General features: G+C 43.5%; 1 protein-coding gene across 1 annotated transcript; it reads right to left on the minus strand.

Moving 5' to 3' along the window:
* Window positions 1-2391: 2391 nt before the first annotated feature.
* On the minus strand, window positions 2392-18054 carry LOC128450635 (guanine nucleotide-binding protein G(I)/G(S)/G(O) subunit gamma-2). Its single transcript, XM_053434205.1, has 5 exons — window positions 17961-18054; window positions 17481-17565; window positions 8543-8619; window positions 4257-4377; window positions 2392-3399 (listed from the first exon to the last, which is right to left on the minus strand). The coding sequence occupies exons 4-5, from the start codon at window positions 4341-4343 to the stop codon at window positions 3271-3273; spliced, it is 216 nt and encodes a 71-aa protein (XP_053290180.1). The 5' UTR covers window positions 4344-4377; window positions 8543-8619; window positions 17481-17565; window positions 17961-18054; the 3' UTR covers window positions 2392-3270.
* Between the last annotated feature and the right edge of the window lie 218 nt (window positions 18055-18272).

Here is an 18272-nt window from a genome sequence, read left to right on the forward strand (position 1 = left end):
AACAAATATCCAGCAAGCTTTGGGAATAAGAATAAGCACAGCAGGGTTTCTGTGTTAAAGACCTAAATCAGTAAAATTGTGAATTAATCAATATCAATCTAGCTATTTGTCTATGTATATATTTATTTATCTCTCAATCTAACTATCTATCTCTTCATTTATCATTTATTTCTATTTATTTTTAAATCAAACTAATATCAGATACCAAACATTTGTATTTTTGCAGAATCTGTGTTCGGATAATGTTTGATGCCAAAACAAACTGTGAGATGATTCATACCTTTATTAAATTGAACAGTTTAAACTGAACAATCCGTTAATCTAGTGGAAGAAACGCAGATTTGTCCCATTGTGCTTTGCTCAAAGTGTTCTGTCCATTTTACAGTTGACTGCCTGATGCTGAGCTTCATGAAAAGACGACAGTTGTTGGTTTTCTTAACATGGATGATGCTCTAACACTGGATGAGTTGGATGTCTACGCATCAGTTAACTTGAGAAAAGAGGAAGAAAGCGTGTTTATCTAATAATAAGTCAAAGTTGGGTAATTATACGTTAGAAACTTAAAACTGAAAAGGCAGTAACGATAAATGGATTCGTCACCACAGAGTTATTTTGTCAAACAATCACTCAGTGAATAAAAAGGTTTGTGAACGTTAGTAAATCTCCAAACGCCATCGACCAATGGCGGTCGCTGCTTTGGGAGCTCGATGCTAACGAGTTAATTAAATGTCTATGACAACACGACACTTCAGGTGAAACCACTTCTCCATCGAAGGCCAAGTCGCTTCTCTCTATTAAATGTGTGGATTCTTACCGTCTCCATCGGGAACTTCGGTAGTTTTCCGTGACCTGCTAGCATTAGCGTTCGATGAACTTCTTTAGGTAAAGCTGAGGAACGGGCGGGCACGTGTCTCCCCGGACAGCCGCTGTGATTGGTTGCCGCCCTAATGCCCACTCGTCCGTCGGCCAGCCGCACGTGTTCGCTGCATGATACACGCCCCTTTTACTCACCTTCGCTGCTCCAGCACCTCCAACATTTCGGTGCTGTGATTGGTCAAATGTTGAAAACGTTGGCGAGACGGGAAGAATCCGCCGCTGCGATTGGCCGCTGAATGATAGAGGTTCGAACGTGATTTGCCGTCAGGTCGAGAATTTGCACGGACGATCCGTCTGCTGCTGTTCCACTCCCCTGGAGGCGTGGGTTCGAATCCCACTTATGACATGAACCTTTTTATCCTACTGGTACAGAACCTTATATTTATGTCACGTGTTTTATACTGTACTGCTTCATCGACAGAATAAGTACTCAGAGTTCAAGTCTAAGTAAATGTACTAATACCACAAGATATAATTTTATTAGGTTTTATTATTTGCTTTGTAAATTAATATCTCGCGAAACAGGAGCAGATTATATAAGATTATTCTTCTTTCTTCTCCTTTTTATTAATGATTTGAGATTTTGTGTTTGCGTTTGAAATAGTTTTGTTTGGTGGATGAATGAAATAAACTTATACACAACTCAAATACTTGATTACACATAAAGGCCAGACTTTGTTTTAAAATCATACTAATATCAGATACCAAACATTTGTATCTTTGGAGAATCTGTGTTCTGATGATGTTTTATGCCAAAACAAAACTTTAACGTTTTTTTTTGTAAAGATGAAAATGGAACATGATACAGAGAAATATGTCAAATGTCTAACAAGTGACCAGCTGAGATCACACGTTTGTTTTATCCCAAAGTTTTATCCCAAAATCCCCAAAAGGTGAAATAAAAAAAATGTTACATGTATTTATATCATCCACGCAGTTGCACTTAAAATACCTGTAGGGGGCGCAGCAGAAACAAATGGTGCTTGGATCCATTTTTCACAAACTTGTATTGTGCAACCGAGCCATCCCAAGGATTTTATATCAAATTATAAGCAATGATGAAAACACATGATCTGGGTTTTAATAGTTCTATTTAAAGCAGATATATCGATTTTTATACTGTTACATATTTTAGGAAAAAGTTTATTCTTCCCCGCTAATTTAAAGAAAAATAAGTGAACATATTAATATTTTAAGGTTAAAACAGTTTATTTTTTAGTTTGACTATAAATAAATGTATGTTTATCCCGAGCATCCAAACCAATGTTCGTAAAATCTGATGTTTTCTGCAGTCAATCGTCTCCAAACTGCGAATGTGCTGCAGAACATGATCAGCAAACGCTCATCGTTGTTTTTCCTCTTACGTTTGAGAGACGTCCTTGTCGAGTCCACACTGAATCATTCTGCTTCTAATTTCTTTAGGCCGGACCCTGTTTCACACAATCTCCACACGAAAGGAAAGAGAAGCTCGTTCCGCTCGTTTCATGCAATTAGACAAAGATACAGACACAACGGTTTCAGAACTCACAGCACAGCACAGTTTACTTGCTAGTCATTTTATACAAAGAGTAGAAAGAGGGTTTGTATCTGAAGGAGACAAACGGCGTCACATTTGCCAGATGGATGTTGAGATACACAGAGACCGGGGGTTTTCAGAAAGGTGTTTGTAAAGAGAATCACAGAGTCGAACGTTTTCAAACATCCCATTTAAAAAAAAGCTTTCACTAACCTGTTGGTGTAAAAAAAAAGAAAAGAAAAGAATAGAAGTTAACAGAGCAGTCATCACGTACAGTTATAGAAAGATATCTAGGTCAAAGGTCAAATAAACACAAAATAAACAACTTAAAAAACATTCCAAGATTCAGGTGGTGTCTAGTGGAAGGCGTACTTTTTTGTTTTTCTGTCCTACGGAGCTCGAGCCACCAACAAACCATTTAACAGAACATCTGGAAGTCCCAACAGAACCACGAAATATATTTATTCTCCTTTTATCTATTTTTTGTTTTGTTTTGTACACGTCACAACCTGAAGACTTTTCTCGGTTGACTGGTTGTCCATCACTCTGCGTCTCTGGGTTTTCATCTTACTCCCCCTCCTCCTCCTCCTCCTCCTCATTATCAATAACATCCCTTTTGTTTCATCTAAAAAGCACTGACTCCCTTCAACATGCTGCAACCCCCCCCCCCCCCCCCAACAAAGCAATCACAACCCCTTTAATGTTTACATGTTAACTCTGGTTTTAATTTGTGCACTCTGTAGGTGCCGTTCAAGAAAATGGGGGGGGGGGGAGGGGGCATTAATCGCCATGCCCTCCTACTAGAAGATTTCTACGTATTTTGAACGTCCTCGTTCAAAGTCCCACGCTGAGCAGGCTGCTGAGGGGCCACGCCGAGTTTACAGGATGGCACAGAAGAACTTCTTCTCCCTGAACGGGTTCTCCGACGCCGGCACCGGCGATAACAGAGGGTCCTCTTTGGCGTGGGCTTCGCAGTACGACATCAGGTCCGCCGCTGCTTTTGAAACCTGGATTTAAAAACACAAACACACACGTGTCAGCAGGCGCCAGGTGTAAAGAAGTACTTTGACATTTTAGGGGAATGTACTTGTTTCTATGACGAGATCGATGCTGCTCTCATGTCTATACAGAAAATAGGAAACTACAGGTAGCAGCCAGTTAGCTTAGCATAACATCTGGATACAGAGGAGAGGGGTTAGTCATATACTGTATATACCCCAATTCAGGTAACTTATTTCATATGGTATTCATATCACAGTGACATCATGATGACATCATTCTCCCCATATGATATATACATGGTTTTTAGGTCTATATAAGCTTCAGGTCAGTTTCTAGGTTGCACAGATACAGTGAACATGTAGTTTTGAACTCCTTCATGACATCATATGATGAATAATTATTTGATCACCATTTTTTGGATCAATACAAGTTTTAAATAGTCTTTCTTTTATCTACAGAGTGATCTTGGAAATCTATTATCAGAAGAAGTGTCTGGACTCCTGACTGAGAGCTCAATGGCATCAATCACATTAAGAGCTGTCAATCACATCAAGTATCCAATCGTCTATTTAGAATTTACTAAACTAACATTATGCTGTGTTGATAAGACATGAAACTAGAGATTGAGAACATAAATTCTTCATTCACTCCTTAAGTGACTTTTATAGAAACTGACAGTGGAGTCGCCCCCTGCTGGTCATTAAGGGAAATACAGGTTTCAGGCACTTCCACATTGGCTTCACTTTAAAGACCCTTTCAAGATTAAAGTCTGCCGATTGATTCCAATCAAACATCTCATTGGGTTTAAGAGCTGCCTGGACGGTGGAGAATTAAAAAAAAGATCCAAAACGTGTCAACTGACCTTTATCCTGTCGATGTTGGCCTCCATCTTCAGCTGCTCCACCAGCTTCCTGGCTTGTGCGATACTGGCCGTGTTATTGCTCGCCATTGGGGCGCTATCAGTCAGGTCTTGTGTGCTCTGTCTACACGGAGGAGAGAGAGAGAGGGAGAGAGAGAGAGAGAGAGAGAGAGAGAGAGAGAGAGAGAGAGGTTTACACATCATCTACTTCAGCCACATTGTGACACTGATGAGGACGAGCACCATAATACACCAGGCATGCAAAGAGGAGTGCTACTAACAGACACCCTGTTTATTATCACATGCCTGCAAACACACACACACACACGCACACACACACACACACACACACGCGCACACACACGCACACGCATATTATTTATGGTGTCAGTTGCTAGGCAGCCCATGACAGTGAGGGGGAGGCAGAGAGGGGGGGGGGGGGGAGAGTGAGGGGGCAGCGCTTTGTCGTGCACTATATTTAAAACAGATAAACGGATAAGTGACATGACTGCTTCCCCTGATACAAAGTTTTGTTTTGTTTTCTTCAGACTCGGTCCTCAGTGTCACACGAGAGGAGCATGGATCAATAAAGTGATGGAGTGTGTTTCTGATGCAAAGTAAGACCGGTCACCTCTGGTGCAGCAGATGCAAACACAGCCCAGTGTTTTATATATAGATTGCTTTACCTTATCATTCGTTAAATGCAAAACAGTAAATTTCAATAAAGTCAGGATAAACACGACATTGTTGTTTATTCATATTGCGAATGACAGGGCTGAGCGTTCACTTCATGTTGAATCATGGCTTCTAAGGATAGATTGATGCTTTACCTGGTCGTTTTTTTGACTTTATTCTAAAATAGATTTTGTGAATGACGGGACCACTTGAAAATGAAATATCTAATCTTCAGTAAAGCTGCAAAGGTCAACTAGGAAGCAAACAGTGAATGAGCTCATGTGAGGTGTTTTGTTCTTCAAGGCCCAGTTGCTGTTGGAAACAACACTGAGGGGGCGGGGACAGAAACGCTGACACTCACGTTGAAAACACACGAGTCACAGGATCTGAAAATATTGTTCAGAGCAGCTTAAAGATTCAAAGTCCCTGTTTTACTGGTGCTGGTTGGGATGAGTCACCTCTCAGGACCTTTTACAAGAAGTTGGATGCTATTGTGTTTGTTTGCTCGGTATGTGTCACACAGACGGATGAGTGGAATCATCCAGTTCAGACTCTGCACGTCTCTGAAACTCTGTGTTCCCTAATCTGTTGTTCTCAAGAATCTCCCTTACATGTTGGGATCTGATTCTGGAATTGAATTAAACTTCTGGTTGTCCTATATGAATAGAAGTATCTGTTTTTTCCACCTTGTACCAACCATCTACTTCCCCCTCACAGCTGCCACCTGTGTGTGTGTGTGTCTGTATTTGCTTCACAGTTTTAGTTCCGTGTCCTCAGTTGCTTCTCTGCCTTTTATAACCTGTTTGATTAACTGGATCCAGCTGCGTGCGCTCTCAAACAGCGTCCTCCTCGGTGTGTGGGATCAATCCTCCCCGTGCTACCCCCCCTCCCTCCCTCCATCATCCGCCCGTACGCTCGGCGGTGCCACTCAGTGTGGGGTCAAGACTGATCTCAGCGCGGCGCAGGAGCCGAGCATGAATAATGATGCTCCACGGTGGCACATCTGCTCATCAGGCCGCAGGAGTCTCTGGTGTCACACGACCTGAACCCCGGTGACCTGACGTGCTTCGTTAATCACGACCGCAGCACAGGGTCACCGGTTCCTCTTTGTCTGCTTCACGTGATAACTCCCAACGTGTACCAGAGGAATCGGACTGAATGTGATACTGTTCTGTACCTTTCTTCTGTTTTCTGTGGTCTTTGTATTCTTTCATGTTAGTTTCCTGTTTCTTGTTGAGCTCTGACAACCCACATACACATATTTTCCACTGATTCCAATATGTGGTTAATGATGTTGTTGCATTTCAGGGTTGTCAATTAATTAGTATTTTCTTTGTTTCCTAAAAATGTTTTTTATTAATCGTTCAATCTTAAAACAGAACAACTAATTCTCAGGGCCCAGAGTGTCGTCTTCATATTTGTATTTATTAAAAGGAAATACATGAGGCCTTTTTATATTCCTCTATTATAATACCTCATTGCTCTACTGCACATTAGTCTATTATGTCTTTATGTACAAGTTATCACTGTTTGCAGCGTCTGATTAGAAGATGAACTGTATTTTAATGATCTTGCTTCTACAATAACAGTCTGAGATTTTCTGTCGGCCGACTAATTCATCTACAAAGTGTTTCTTTGCTTCAGGTTTGAAGTTGACAGTGTTTACAGTGAGGGTGATTATATCCACACTTATGATGTCTCTATGCACAGCATGAGCCTGAATTGACTTGAAACACAGGTTTATGTCAAAATCTTAATTTCCACTTTAAGGCTGAAAAACACTTCTGAACTGAGCTGGAATATCTCGAACCAGCGTCAGTGTATAAACCAAGTGACAACCTGAAGATGATTCATGAGCAAAACCTGCAGTGGACTGTGCAGATTTAATAAACACTGTGTTTTACAGTAAGTGCAGCAGAGGGATCCTGGTTAGAGAGTTTCACCTTTTATGGTGATTTCAAACTGAGCTCGGTGTCAGAATATATAATTCCACATCTGTTGTGTTGTCAGATTCTTCTTCTTATGAATGAGACGGGTACAAGTCTGAACAGGAGGTAAATATGTTACTACCAAAACGTCCCAAAAGTTTTTTTGCTTTAAAAAGCGGAAGAAATGTTGAAGAAACAGAGGAAAGGAAATGACTGGAGGTCGTGTTTACACCAGCTGGAGGGGTTTTGGATTACTTCCTCCCAGTGGACTCCTGGCTTCAGCGTATTGACTTCTTTGTGGGGTTAAAATACAATAATCTGGGTTCCCTGTGTGGAAGCCATATGCCAACGTTCCTGTGTTATCTGACAATCACAGATGGAGCAGGTTCGGTGTATTTTATGTGACGTTTTAGGTTTAAAATAGCGTTTTTATAGCCCTTTTCTCATCCTGATGACCACATACATTCTTACAGTGCATCTATGTGCAGCACTTTCTCTATCACACATCATTCATACACTGCTCTATCTATTTTAAGGATAATTTTAAGCCAAAATATGTTGTGACTCAGAATTATACCTCGCCAAAACAAAAAAATAGGCCATAGACTTCTTACAAGGTGAGAATTCTGAGTAGAAATTTGTCTTTGTAATGTTTCGAGGCCATAACATTGTTTCAACACTCAGGGGAGACGTCAAAACAGGCCAGACCAACACCAGGCTATTGATAGGGAGAGAGGTCCCTCTTTAAAGGTTTCTGGGATGTCTATGAAAAAGTAGGGCTTCGTGTTTTTTACAGAAAACGATCAGACACTGAAACAATAACCTAGTTTAATGTGAGACTGACACAGAGACATGATGGTTTTGTTAAATATCATAAAAGAAAATAAAAAACAGCATCTTAAGGAGCTGAAACACGAGGGGCTGATTTTTGTCATTGGAAAGGAGAAATCATGAGTCAGTCTCAGCTGTGAATCATGTTCATCCCTGTTTTTATAGCATCAAATAACAAATTAAAAAATAAAAAATTGATTTGTACCGCAAAAAATGTGTAGAAATAAAAAGCTGCCGTGTTATGAGAGCGTGTTTCATGTGTAGAATATGTTAAACATCTAAATCTATGAGATACGCTATTTAACAAAACTGTCACTGCGTCCACAAAGTTTGTTTCCTGTTTATTGACAGAGGAGCGTGCGGAAATGCCACCCTGACATTTTCATATCTAGGAAGGGGAAGGGGTGGGGGGGAGGCATCAAGCGGAAGAGCTGGTACCTTGAAGGCAACTGAAAGGATTTCAAATGAAAGATAAGCAGAGAATACAGCGGCCTGGCCTTTTGGTTTTGGAGGTTGGTTTACTCATTCTTTCAGGATATTATTTATCTGCTGCCCAATGTTCTATCTTCCTTCTTTCCCTCGGTCCTATCAGCTGCTCAAAATACCCTGAGATGTTGCACACGGTGTCAACATGCTGATTAATGTGGGCACTGATAAATAATGCATCCCGATGGACGCAGGCCTCAACTGTGTCAGCTGTCGCCACCAATTCAAAAAGTCTACGCTGTTGCACAAGTTGCAAGCAGGAAGTTTGTGAGCGCCTCGAAGGTGCTGTCATCACTGACCCTTCCTGCCGGTCTCTGCCTCCTCTCATAATGCTGCACTGCCTGTTCCTCTGGTCTTGAGCTGACTTACCTTGTCTGCTCACTCCTCCGCGCTCTGCCCCGGTGTCCTCCTGCAGGTCAGTCAGCAGTTTGTGTCCAGCTCGCTCTCTGCAAACAGACAGAGATACAGACAGTGACATTTAGACGCTGATCAGAGGAAGACGCTCCGTGCGCTTTCATTTCTGCATTCCAGATAAATGATGCCACGACTGTGTGTGTGTGTGTGTGTGTGTGTGTGTTTGTGTGTGTGTGTGTAGCCTCTGTCCTCTGGTCACTGTGTGTCATAATGTCACAGCTCATTCTTACAAACTCAAGGCCTCAAAGATAAACACTGATTGAAAAACACAACAACAAACTACAGAGGGAAGTCTTGCATTTAAAGGAATAGTTCAACTCTTGTTGGAAATGCCAAAAGTCCGACAAGAAGATAGATACCACTTTTATGTCTGTGCAGTCAACATGAAGCTGCAACTACTTCTAGCTTAGCTCAGACAAGAAGTTGCAGGGTTATGTCTCATCACGGTTGTTTATTATAAGATAACAATAATTGTGATGTTTAGAACTAATAACTGTTTCTAAAGATGGACGACAGATCCCGAAAGTGAAGCCAAAACATCTGGAAATCTGACAACAATCTGAAATGATGGGAAAAATGTGTTGTTTCGATTTCAGTGACACTTCTAACTGTCTGTCTATAAAGCTACAGCCCCCAGCTGGTTAGCTTAGCTTAGCACAGAGACTTGTAGGCACTTTGTCCAGTAATTAACCATCAGTCGTCATGCTAAGTAAAGCTAAGCTAACTGGCTGGACACGCTACCACTGTATCTACTGTCCTGTCAGTTCTGACCGGTTCACTTCTCTCTTTTCTACCCATTCCTCTGTCTCTCGTCCTCTGGTCCAACACATTCCCTCGGCAGCGTCTGATAAATGGGCCAATTACCCTGCATGAGAAGATCTGCAGAGGAAGGGAATTCTACCCACCGTCAATCACGACCGCACAAAACGTTAAAGCAGCGCTACATGGAAGCATCCACTCACCAGCCAGAGCAGCCAGAGTTTCCCAGTGACACCAACACTGCTCGGAGATTAAAGAAACAAATAGAAGACAGAGCAGCAGCACTACCATCAGACCTGATTCCCTCTGGCATCATTAATCTTCACTGTTACTACGTGTTATGCAACATGTGTAATTATTTTATCAGCGCAGTGAATCTTGAACTATTCACTGGAGGGTTTCAGTGTGTGGCAGGATGGTCTCATGGGTTTTCACATGGAATGTTCTGCTGTCATGAAATACCAAACAACACTTTGACTTTATTTTGACTGAGATATAACCTTGATTTACCTTCATGTGTGTTCATATTTTAATTCAACAAATAAAATGCAGAGTTGATGCTGGGTTGGAATCAATTAAACGGATTTGATGTTTGAAGGACCTTCAGATTATAGACCCTGTTCTTTGACTTTGAATGAAACATTGACAAAATCCAATTAACTTGATATACATTTGAATAAATAACCATAATAAATAATACTAAACTTTGCACAATCCAAATGGAAAAGAAATGGAACAATAATCTTTTTTTCAGTTGCATCTTGCGAGTAACTTGTATATTTCTATGTCAGTTCTTTTACATATTAACTGAAAACCACTGAGGGCGTTTCAGGAGTCGGAAAATATGCAAAACTAACTTTCAACTCATCACCGTTATTGACATTATCTTTCCTGCTGGAAAACAGGTTCCGATGACAAACAGTCACATGACCTGGAGCTTGTGACCAAGTTGTATTTGCTCAGAGCATGTGCTCGCCCTCGGAGACATCCGGCTCCTCACTCGGCAGACTCACATTAACGTTTCTCAGGAAATAAGCTCGACTGTGTGTTGTTGCTGGTTTGGACTGAGTGGAGATGGGAAGGTTTCTATCGTATTATAGTGTTTGTTCTTCCACTGAATTTTCTGTTGATGTATTGAATTATTAATTACCTGTTAGAGCATTGAAACGTGTGGGTCAACATATTAGTAGAGTAAAGTTTTTGTTTTGTTTGTATTATTTTAGTTTTTTCCACCTCCAAATAAGCCCTCTAATGATGTGACATAAAAACTGCATCTAAAAGTCTAAACCAATGTAGAGCAACTAAAAAACACGATACCCGATCAAAGTGGTTGTTTGAAGTTAAATGTGCATTTTCTGATTTCACTTGTTAGCCAATGAAACGTGGCACAGATGCAAAACAACTTTATTTGTGTTGTGTTTACGGTGACCTGATGATTATGCCCTTTCCTGAATAGCTCTGTTCTCGCTCTCCTCCCAACCCCCGGGCAAAATATTTTTCTTTTTAGCAGCTAAATGCTTCATAACAGTAATTAGCGTGTTGTTGACTTCCTCCTACAGCAGTCTCACACCTTCGTTGTGTTTTCTCCACTCTTGTAAGAGAAAAAGGTTCTTAAAAAAGGAAATTGCACAATTAGATTTTGCTTGTACACCATCTGTGTCCTCACATTAATGCAAGTGTGCAAGAGAGAACAGAGAGAGCAAGCAGATCTTTTTCAATCTTGATGCTCTGGCAATATTGTTCTCCTACTTAATGCCTGCAAAGCATCTTGAGCTAAACTGCACTGAGAGAGGAAGAAGAAGAAATACGTCCAGGTGATGTGTCTGCTGATCCATTTCTATCCTGCGTTACAGCCTCCTGCTTCCCATCCCTCCCTCCCGTGGCCGACAGGTGTTCAGTGATGGGACTAAACCCCCCCCAGCAGCTCTGTCCTCCTGCCACCTCCACCAAATCAATCTGACCCCCTCTGCCGTCCTCACGCTGCCATTTGGAGCCGTTTTGAACCCCTTCCTCCGGGGTTTTCGGGGGGGCTGTGTTCATGACGGGGCCCTCCACAGATGTGATTATGGCTGCTGCTCGACTCTGGGTGTAGCAGACTTAAAGGCTGATGAAGCACCGCAGGAAACATCCTGGTGAGGAAAATATAATTCCTGGCCTGCCGAGAATGACGATCTCTCACGTACTCCCCTCACACGTTGACTCTCCGCTTGGTTCATCCTCCCCACTTCTCCCCTGTTCTCCTACTGTAGTGCACACGTTATCATCCTGCCTTTGTTTTACCCTTCACTCCATCCAAAGAGAGAAAGTAAGGCGGCCAGGCAGGGAGTGTTCTGTCCTCTACGATGCCCAGCGTGTGAAATCAGAGCGTGGTAATTAAAAATCTGTCCCTGGCTCCGCTATCTGGACCCTGGAGAGCCAGTGATTAACCTGTGAGGGTCTGCAGGGACTGAGCGGAGGCAGGATGGGACCCCCGCTAAGCCAAAACAGGGACTAAGTTGTGAGGGCCACATAAACTGCAGACGCAAACAACTGACAGTTTACTAAGCCCTGTCCCGTGGGTTATTGTTGCTGTACTTGTCAATCCTTCCATTCTTTCACAACATCTGACGGACAGCTCCACAATGCTGACTTGGAAAAGGGTTTTTTCAAATTTGCAATTGATGGAGACATACATGATCCACCCATAATCTAGCCTACTTGTCATTTGGGGGTCGCAGAACCAATCCCAGTGTACCCAGCATATCAAGGACATATAGAGACAAACCAGTCAAACCCATATTCACATCTACGGACAATTTAAAGTCCTTAATTGACAGCCTGTCTATGGACTGTGGATAACATGAAAAGCCACATGCCGACAGTAGGTTCAAGCCCAGGAACTTTTTTGCTGTGGGGCAACATTGCTAACCACTGCACCATATATGGGACATAATGATAAAAGGTCAAGTAACTGTCTGAGAAGGAAGTGAAGTCCAAAGCTCGACTGGTTGCTAAGCCATGTTTGGACCTTCACTGTACAGGAGAGGTTTTCAATGAAATGTCAGTTGATTCTTAACTGGGTGATTAATGACTGTTGAAGACTATCTCAGAAATCGGGGGTGATTTGGGTGAACTGACTGGAATGTTCATTTATTCATCACAGAACAAAACTCCTGACTCCAGTTTGGTTACTGTAGATGCTGACTCGGCCCTTTTCTGTGCTGAGAGACTCATTTCCTTTCTGGGGTAAGTGTTTTGCTACAAAACCCACAAAATGAATCCAGAGCCCCCCTGTGGATTTAAGGAAATGTATATATATATATTTTTCAAAGACATTGTGTCAGTGGAAGTCCTCCGAGGCCTCGCAGTGTGACTGAGCGACTGCACCATCCTCAGTGTGTCATAGGACAATGAGGTACACTCTGCGATGTCACTGGGAAATAAGAGGCGGTGAAGGGCACGCGCTGCTAAACAAAGATTTACAGAGTCGTAAATCAATAGGAGATGTTGATGGAGTGAGATAGAAATAAAAGAAGAGCTGGAACTAGGAACGTAAAGTTTCACAGGAAGATAAAAGTGGTGGTAATATCCATCTTCCTGAGTGTTTCACAGCGACCGCAGCAAGGAGAAGTAATTTAAAACTGACCTCTGGAGTTATTAATGAACACAATCAAGACGATATTGACTATTGAATGTAATATAGCACAGATCCCTGCCCTTGAATCGGAGGAGGGTCACCGCTCCCCCTGCACACGAAACGCAAAGAGAAGAAGAGTTGGGACACGGAGCCGTCAGGACGCGATCGCCTGGGGACGAGGACGCCGAGTCTGACAGCTGAGCCTCTCTCTGCATCACCACTCCTGAACACACCAGGATGTGAGCAGCTCTCAGACCTGGACCTCACATCACAGCAGACTCCAACAACCTTTATACAGGAATATGGGACATTTGGAAAAGGTTAGTCCCCAAAATAGAGCACCCGAGATGTGAAGAAGAAGGTCCTATTATCACATAACATTTAGAGTCTATGGCCTGAATCTACTACCCTGAGAGGCGTCTAATGGGACCTTTGTGGTTCGGATCCACACTGTGTGAAGGAAGCATGTTCAGAGGGAGGTTTTGCTCTGGTGAAATATTTAGTAGTAGTGAAGTTATACGACCATTATAAAGCACCAAACCTTTAGCATCTTTATTCACTTTGAACTATTGTATTCATGTCAAAGCCTCAACCAATAAGATACTGGGAATATCTTTCTTTTCAACCAAACTCCTTGGTGAAAAGAACCACACACATGTCGACAGAACGCCAGCGAGTGCACCACAGCTGGCACTTCCATTAAAATAAAACCCAGTATAAACAGTAACACTATCCATTCAGTTCCTTTTAAAAGGAGCGAAACCCAGTTTGTGTTTTGGTTTCACCTCGTGCTGCCGCCTCTCGGTCAGACCGCCACCACCCGTGATCATTCGATTAGCCCGGACATCTGTGCCACCCCCAGCATGCCCTGCCCATCCTGCCATCTTAGAGGTTGCAGTGTGTGTGTGTGCATGTGTGTGTATGCCCATGATATGTGTGTGTGTTGAGGGTTAATCTAGGTCCCAGAAGGGGGGGGAGGGAGAAGGCAGTGGCCCAGGAAATGATGCATCCCCTGGGAGTCAAGGATGCAGCAGGGAGGATGCTCATTGCTCCAGGGAGTGCAAATTGGCTCCATTGTGTTTATTAAATCAGACGATCAAGGATCAGCATGTTTCTTCTTTGTTAGATTAAAGCGGTGACAAAGTGTTTCTATTGTCCTTGAACGTGTAAAAGACCCGTGTTTAAAACCTTTGATATGTGTGTGTTATGTAACAGCCGTGTAGTTAGTGGGGTAGAAACAATACACGGCACTGCTGTCACAGGAGCCGCTACAGAGCTTTGGAAGCTTTGTAGTCACAGAAAAGGCACATGTGTGCTTTTATCTGACCAGGGTGGAAAATTAACACCAGCCAAATAATGCTGGTGATGGTTTTATTGAAATCCCCTGGCCAATTCGGCATGAAACCAACCATTGTGTGGAGCTTCTTTCCCACTGTGGAAGTCATATTTGGAAGTGGTCGCTGTGGTCGCCAAATTGAAAAGGTTAGGTTCCTGCCCCCCCCCCCCCCCCCCCCCCCCCCCCATGCCACAGGAGATGACCTTTACCATATCTTGTGAATATTAGGCTCTCATCTCTGTGCTTTAACAGGCAGGAATGAACAGTATTAGTGGATTTGCATTTGAGTTCGGAGGCACGAACACACTTTTCCTCTGGAATCAATCTGCATGCCAAGAATAACACGGCCACACTCCTTGGCTGTTAACAATATTACAAACATCCGGGCTTGTTTGGATTCTGCTGAGAGTGTGAGTGAGCTCCTCAGAGAGACTCAGACCCCGACTTGCTCTAACCGACTGGAAGGTAATGAAAGTGCATCTGACTTGAGGGAAGAATCTGCCATAGATTCATCCAAACTGCCAGAAACTGACTGAGAGTGTCTGTCAGGTCAGCATTTACCTAAAAGACCTGAAGATGCAGTTCTGTGAACATTTGCATTGACTCTGACTTTAAGTTAAGGACCTGAGACCTGACCTGAGACTTGGACTTGGACGGGCTTTGGCCTTGACTCCAGACTTGGATGGGATTTAACAGCAAAAATATAAAATTCTTGTGTTTTGTCCGTAAGGAATCAAAATTTGACATGAGACTTTAAATGTCTCAAAACACATAAAAGATGTTAGCTAGACTTAGGTAGAGTTAGACCTTGGTTAGACTTAAGTCACCAATGGAGCACTTGAGACTTCTCTTCAAATGGACTTCGGCTGCATTCCTTGAGAGTTGGTTGGAATTCCCACGAAGAGTCAAAAAAGCTGATTGGTAAGGCTTAGGTCACAAATATGAGAAGATGTGACTGACTGCTGTGAGATCTGACTTTACTTGGTCTTGATTTGAATCTTGGTGGGACAAGATCCAGGCTTGTATTTGATCTGAGAAGCCTAAAACCAGCTCTGATAGAGTTGGACCCAAGTCACAAAAGTCTGGATTTCCGACTTAAACCTGGCTTCTGTGAAACTTGAGTTTTCACTCCCTAAAGACTACATTTTTACCTTAAGAGCAAGATCATATTTTAGCCTCAAGGACGAGTTTGAGAAAGAAGTGTCGATTTGAGATTTGAGACATTGACATCAATTCAGACTTGAGTAACAAAAACAAGGACTAAAGATGTTGGGGTTGTCCTTCGGGATGTCTACCCTCATCAAATGCTGCTAGAGACTTTGATTATTGATGATGTTTTCCTACACGTGGCATCTATTGCACTTCTGTCCGTCCTGGGAGAGGGATCCCTCACATGTGGCTCTCTCTGAGGTTTCTACGTATTTTTACCCTGTTAAAAGGGTTTTTAGTAGTTTTTCCTTACTCTTGCTGAGGGTTAAGGACAGAGGATGTCACAACCTGTTAAAGCCCTATGAGATGAATTGTAATTTGTGAATATGGGCTATACAAATAAAATTTGATTGATTGATTGATTGAAAGACTCCTGTGTTGATTGTGCTTGTCTCAGGACCTGATTGGACAAGATAAGACCACAAAAGACTGAAAAGCTCCTTCAACCCTGAGAGCTCTGGGTCCCTGAAGACTTGAAAAGTCAAGGACTATGGAAAAGTTGAGAGCCGGCTGGACAGAACACGAGAGTTGACTTGGATGCTTCTATCGTGACAAACCACAACACGCTCGATTAAGCTCCGAACCCAAAATCAACACAGTCTGAAACAAACAGGTGCAGCCAGTACAAAGGTCGAGGCCTCCGGGGCAACAACATCCTTCTTACCTCGTGTTACTCGTCCCTCTGAAGCCCTCCACATCTCAGACACACGGGTTACTCTGTTTTAGAGGTTTCAGGTTCACACTGACACGACTTCAGCCAGACAGATGCTTTCGGGAAGAACGACTCACATTTTGATTTGAAATGGAAGAATTCTTTCAGTGGACGGGTGTGAAGGGAGTGGAGAGGTCAAAGTGGTCAGCAAAGAGTGAACGGCTGCTCCTGTTTCCTTATTCTCCTCTGTGATCCCTCCCTTTTCCCCTGTAGTGCTCACTACTTTCTACTGTGATGCAGATAACTCTCAGGGTTTCGGACTCTTCCCTGTGTAACACTGAACGTCTCTCGTAGCCTCAACACTGACGTGTGTGAACAGACCTTTGGCCTTGGAGCTGCTCGCCTTGGAGATACAGTACGAGCTGCCTGGACGTGAGCTCTTGCGTAATTCTGACTCGCTGTGTGCAATTTGTAACAGGCCTGCATGTGTAACACACAACCACACACACGATTGGACGATTTAATGCGAGTTGTGCATGACGATGCTTTCGCATGACAAGCTGAGAGTGGGAAAAACAGCACATCCTGTTCCCTTTTTCTCGGTTTACTTGTGAATGCAGCCCGGTGTCAGAGACGTTATCTAGGAACAGCATAAAAACACAACCCCCCCCCCCCTCCTTCACCTCCCTTCCCATCGCCATCTGCCTGATACAACCACTACACGGAGCTCGTGTGTGGTCAACAGCTTTCTCCTCAAGGTATTGGGGGGGCGAGAGGGTTGAGAGTGGCTGGAAAACCTTGCTGGAGGCGTGTCGGTTTCTTCTCTGGTTTTCCTCGGCCCCCCCACACGACTCTTGCACCCCCCCCCCCCTTCTTGTATGCCACATCCCCCTTTTTTTCATCTGTCTCATTCTCTGTCCTGGTGCAAATATCCCTTTAGAAACAGATGCCCTTAATTCCTCTGGCTCCACATTATAAGATCTGCCCAATCCTGAGGGAAGAAGAGGGAGGACGGGTGGGAGAAGAGAACGGCCGTCCATTCTCTTATTCCCCTCGAACGTACACATGAAGGGAGGTGAGGGAAATAAAGCAGCAGGAGGGATGTTTTTTTTCTAGATTTTTAGAGGTAGGAGGGGATTCCATGATGCAAACCAGCATCTCGCCCCTCGAGCGCTGACAAAATGACAGTGTGGACCTGAAACCCCCCCACCCCTGCTCCTCTGGAACACACCCTGTTTTGGATGCAATCAACCCAGATGTCACCGGATCAGAAATTCAATATGAAACAACACCTGCCTCCAGTAATGTAGAATAATCCTACCTTTCTTTGAGCGTGCGTGTTCTCCTCCCGCGATGCCAGACGTATCCAGTCCCGCAGAGTAGTGTCCACGCGATTTTCTCTCGTTCTGTCACACACAAATACACACACACACACACACACAGACACACACACACAGTCTGTCTGTCAGTCAGTCAGCGAGGCAGGCGCGTACATCCAACGCACACACTCCTCTCTCTGTATGCCTGTTCCTCTCTCACTCTCTCTCTCTCTCTCTCTCTCTCTCTCTGCTCCAGCTGAGATCCTCCCTGCCTCCCTCCTCGCTGCTGCTCTGAGTCTCCACCCTTCAGCCAAATGCTCAGGCTGCAAGAAACCACCCACCCCCTCCTCCTCTTCTTCCTCTCCCTCGCTCTCTCCGTCTTCTCTTTTTCTGCTTTAGGGACACACTCCCTTCATCTCCCAGAGGTCCACAGGAAAAGCCTTGACTGTCTCTCTAAACACCTACAGTAAACAAATGCATACCAGGACAGAAGACAGTCTGGACGAGCTGGATTTCCCTACTGATAAATATTCATGCCGGCTCCTGCACAGCTCTCCTCAGCATGTTTTGCTACTGTACTTTCTTGAAGAGAAAAACATTCATTCAGCACTTGACCACAGCGGCAACATCCTGCATCGCAAACATGACGTGTGACATGACACTGCCAGCGCTGTGGCTTTACACCACTTGTGCACAACTGTGAACCATCAAAGATTAAAACCAAAAAAAAAGAAGATAAAGAAGAGAATGAGTGTCCCAGCAACGGCACTACAAAGCTTGAGCAACACACATAA

This window comes from Pleuronectes platessa, chromosome 11, assembly GCF_947347685.1.
Source record: "Pleuronectes platessa chromosome 11, fPlePla1.1, whole genome shotgun sequence".
In the NCBI taxonomy this organism is placed as follows: Eukaryota; Metazoa; Chordata; class Actinopteri; order Pleuronectiformes; family Pleuronectidae; genus Pleuronectes; species Pleuronectes platessa.

Bases quoted from the DNA above. Each gene is read 5' to 3' on its own strand.
- LOC128450635 (XM_053434205.1), bottom strand. From the start codon at position 4,343: ATGGCGAGCAATAACACGGCCAGTATCGCACAAGCCAGGAAGCTGGTG. The intron at 3,400-4,256 runs GTCAGTTGACAC...TTTTAAATCCAG, and splicing joins CCAACATCGACAGGATAAAG to GTTTCAAAAGCAGCGGCGGA.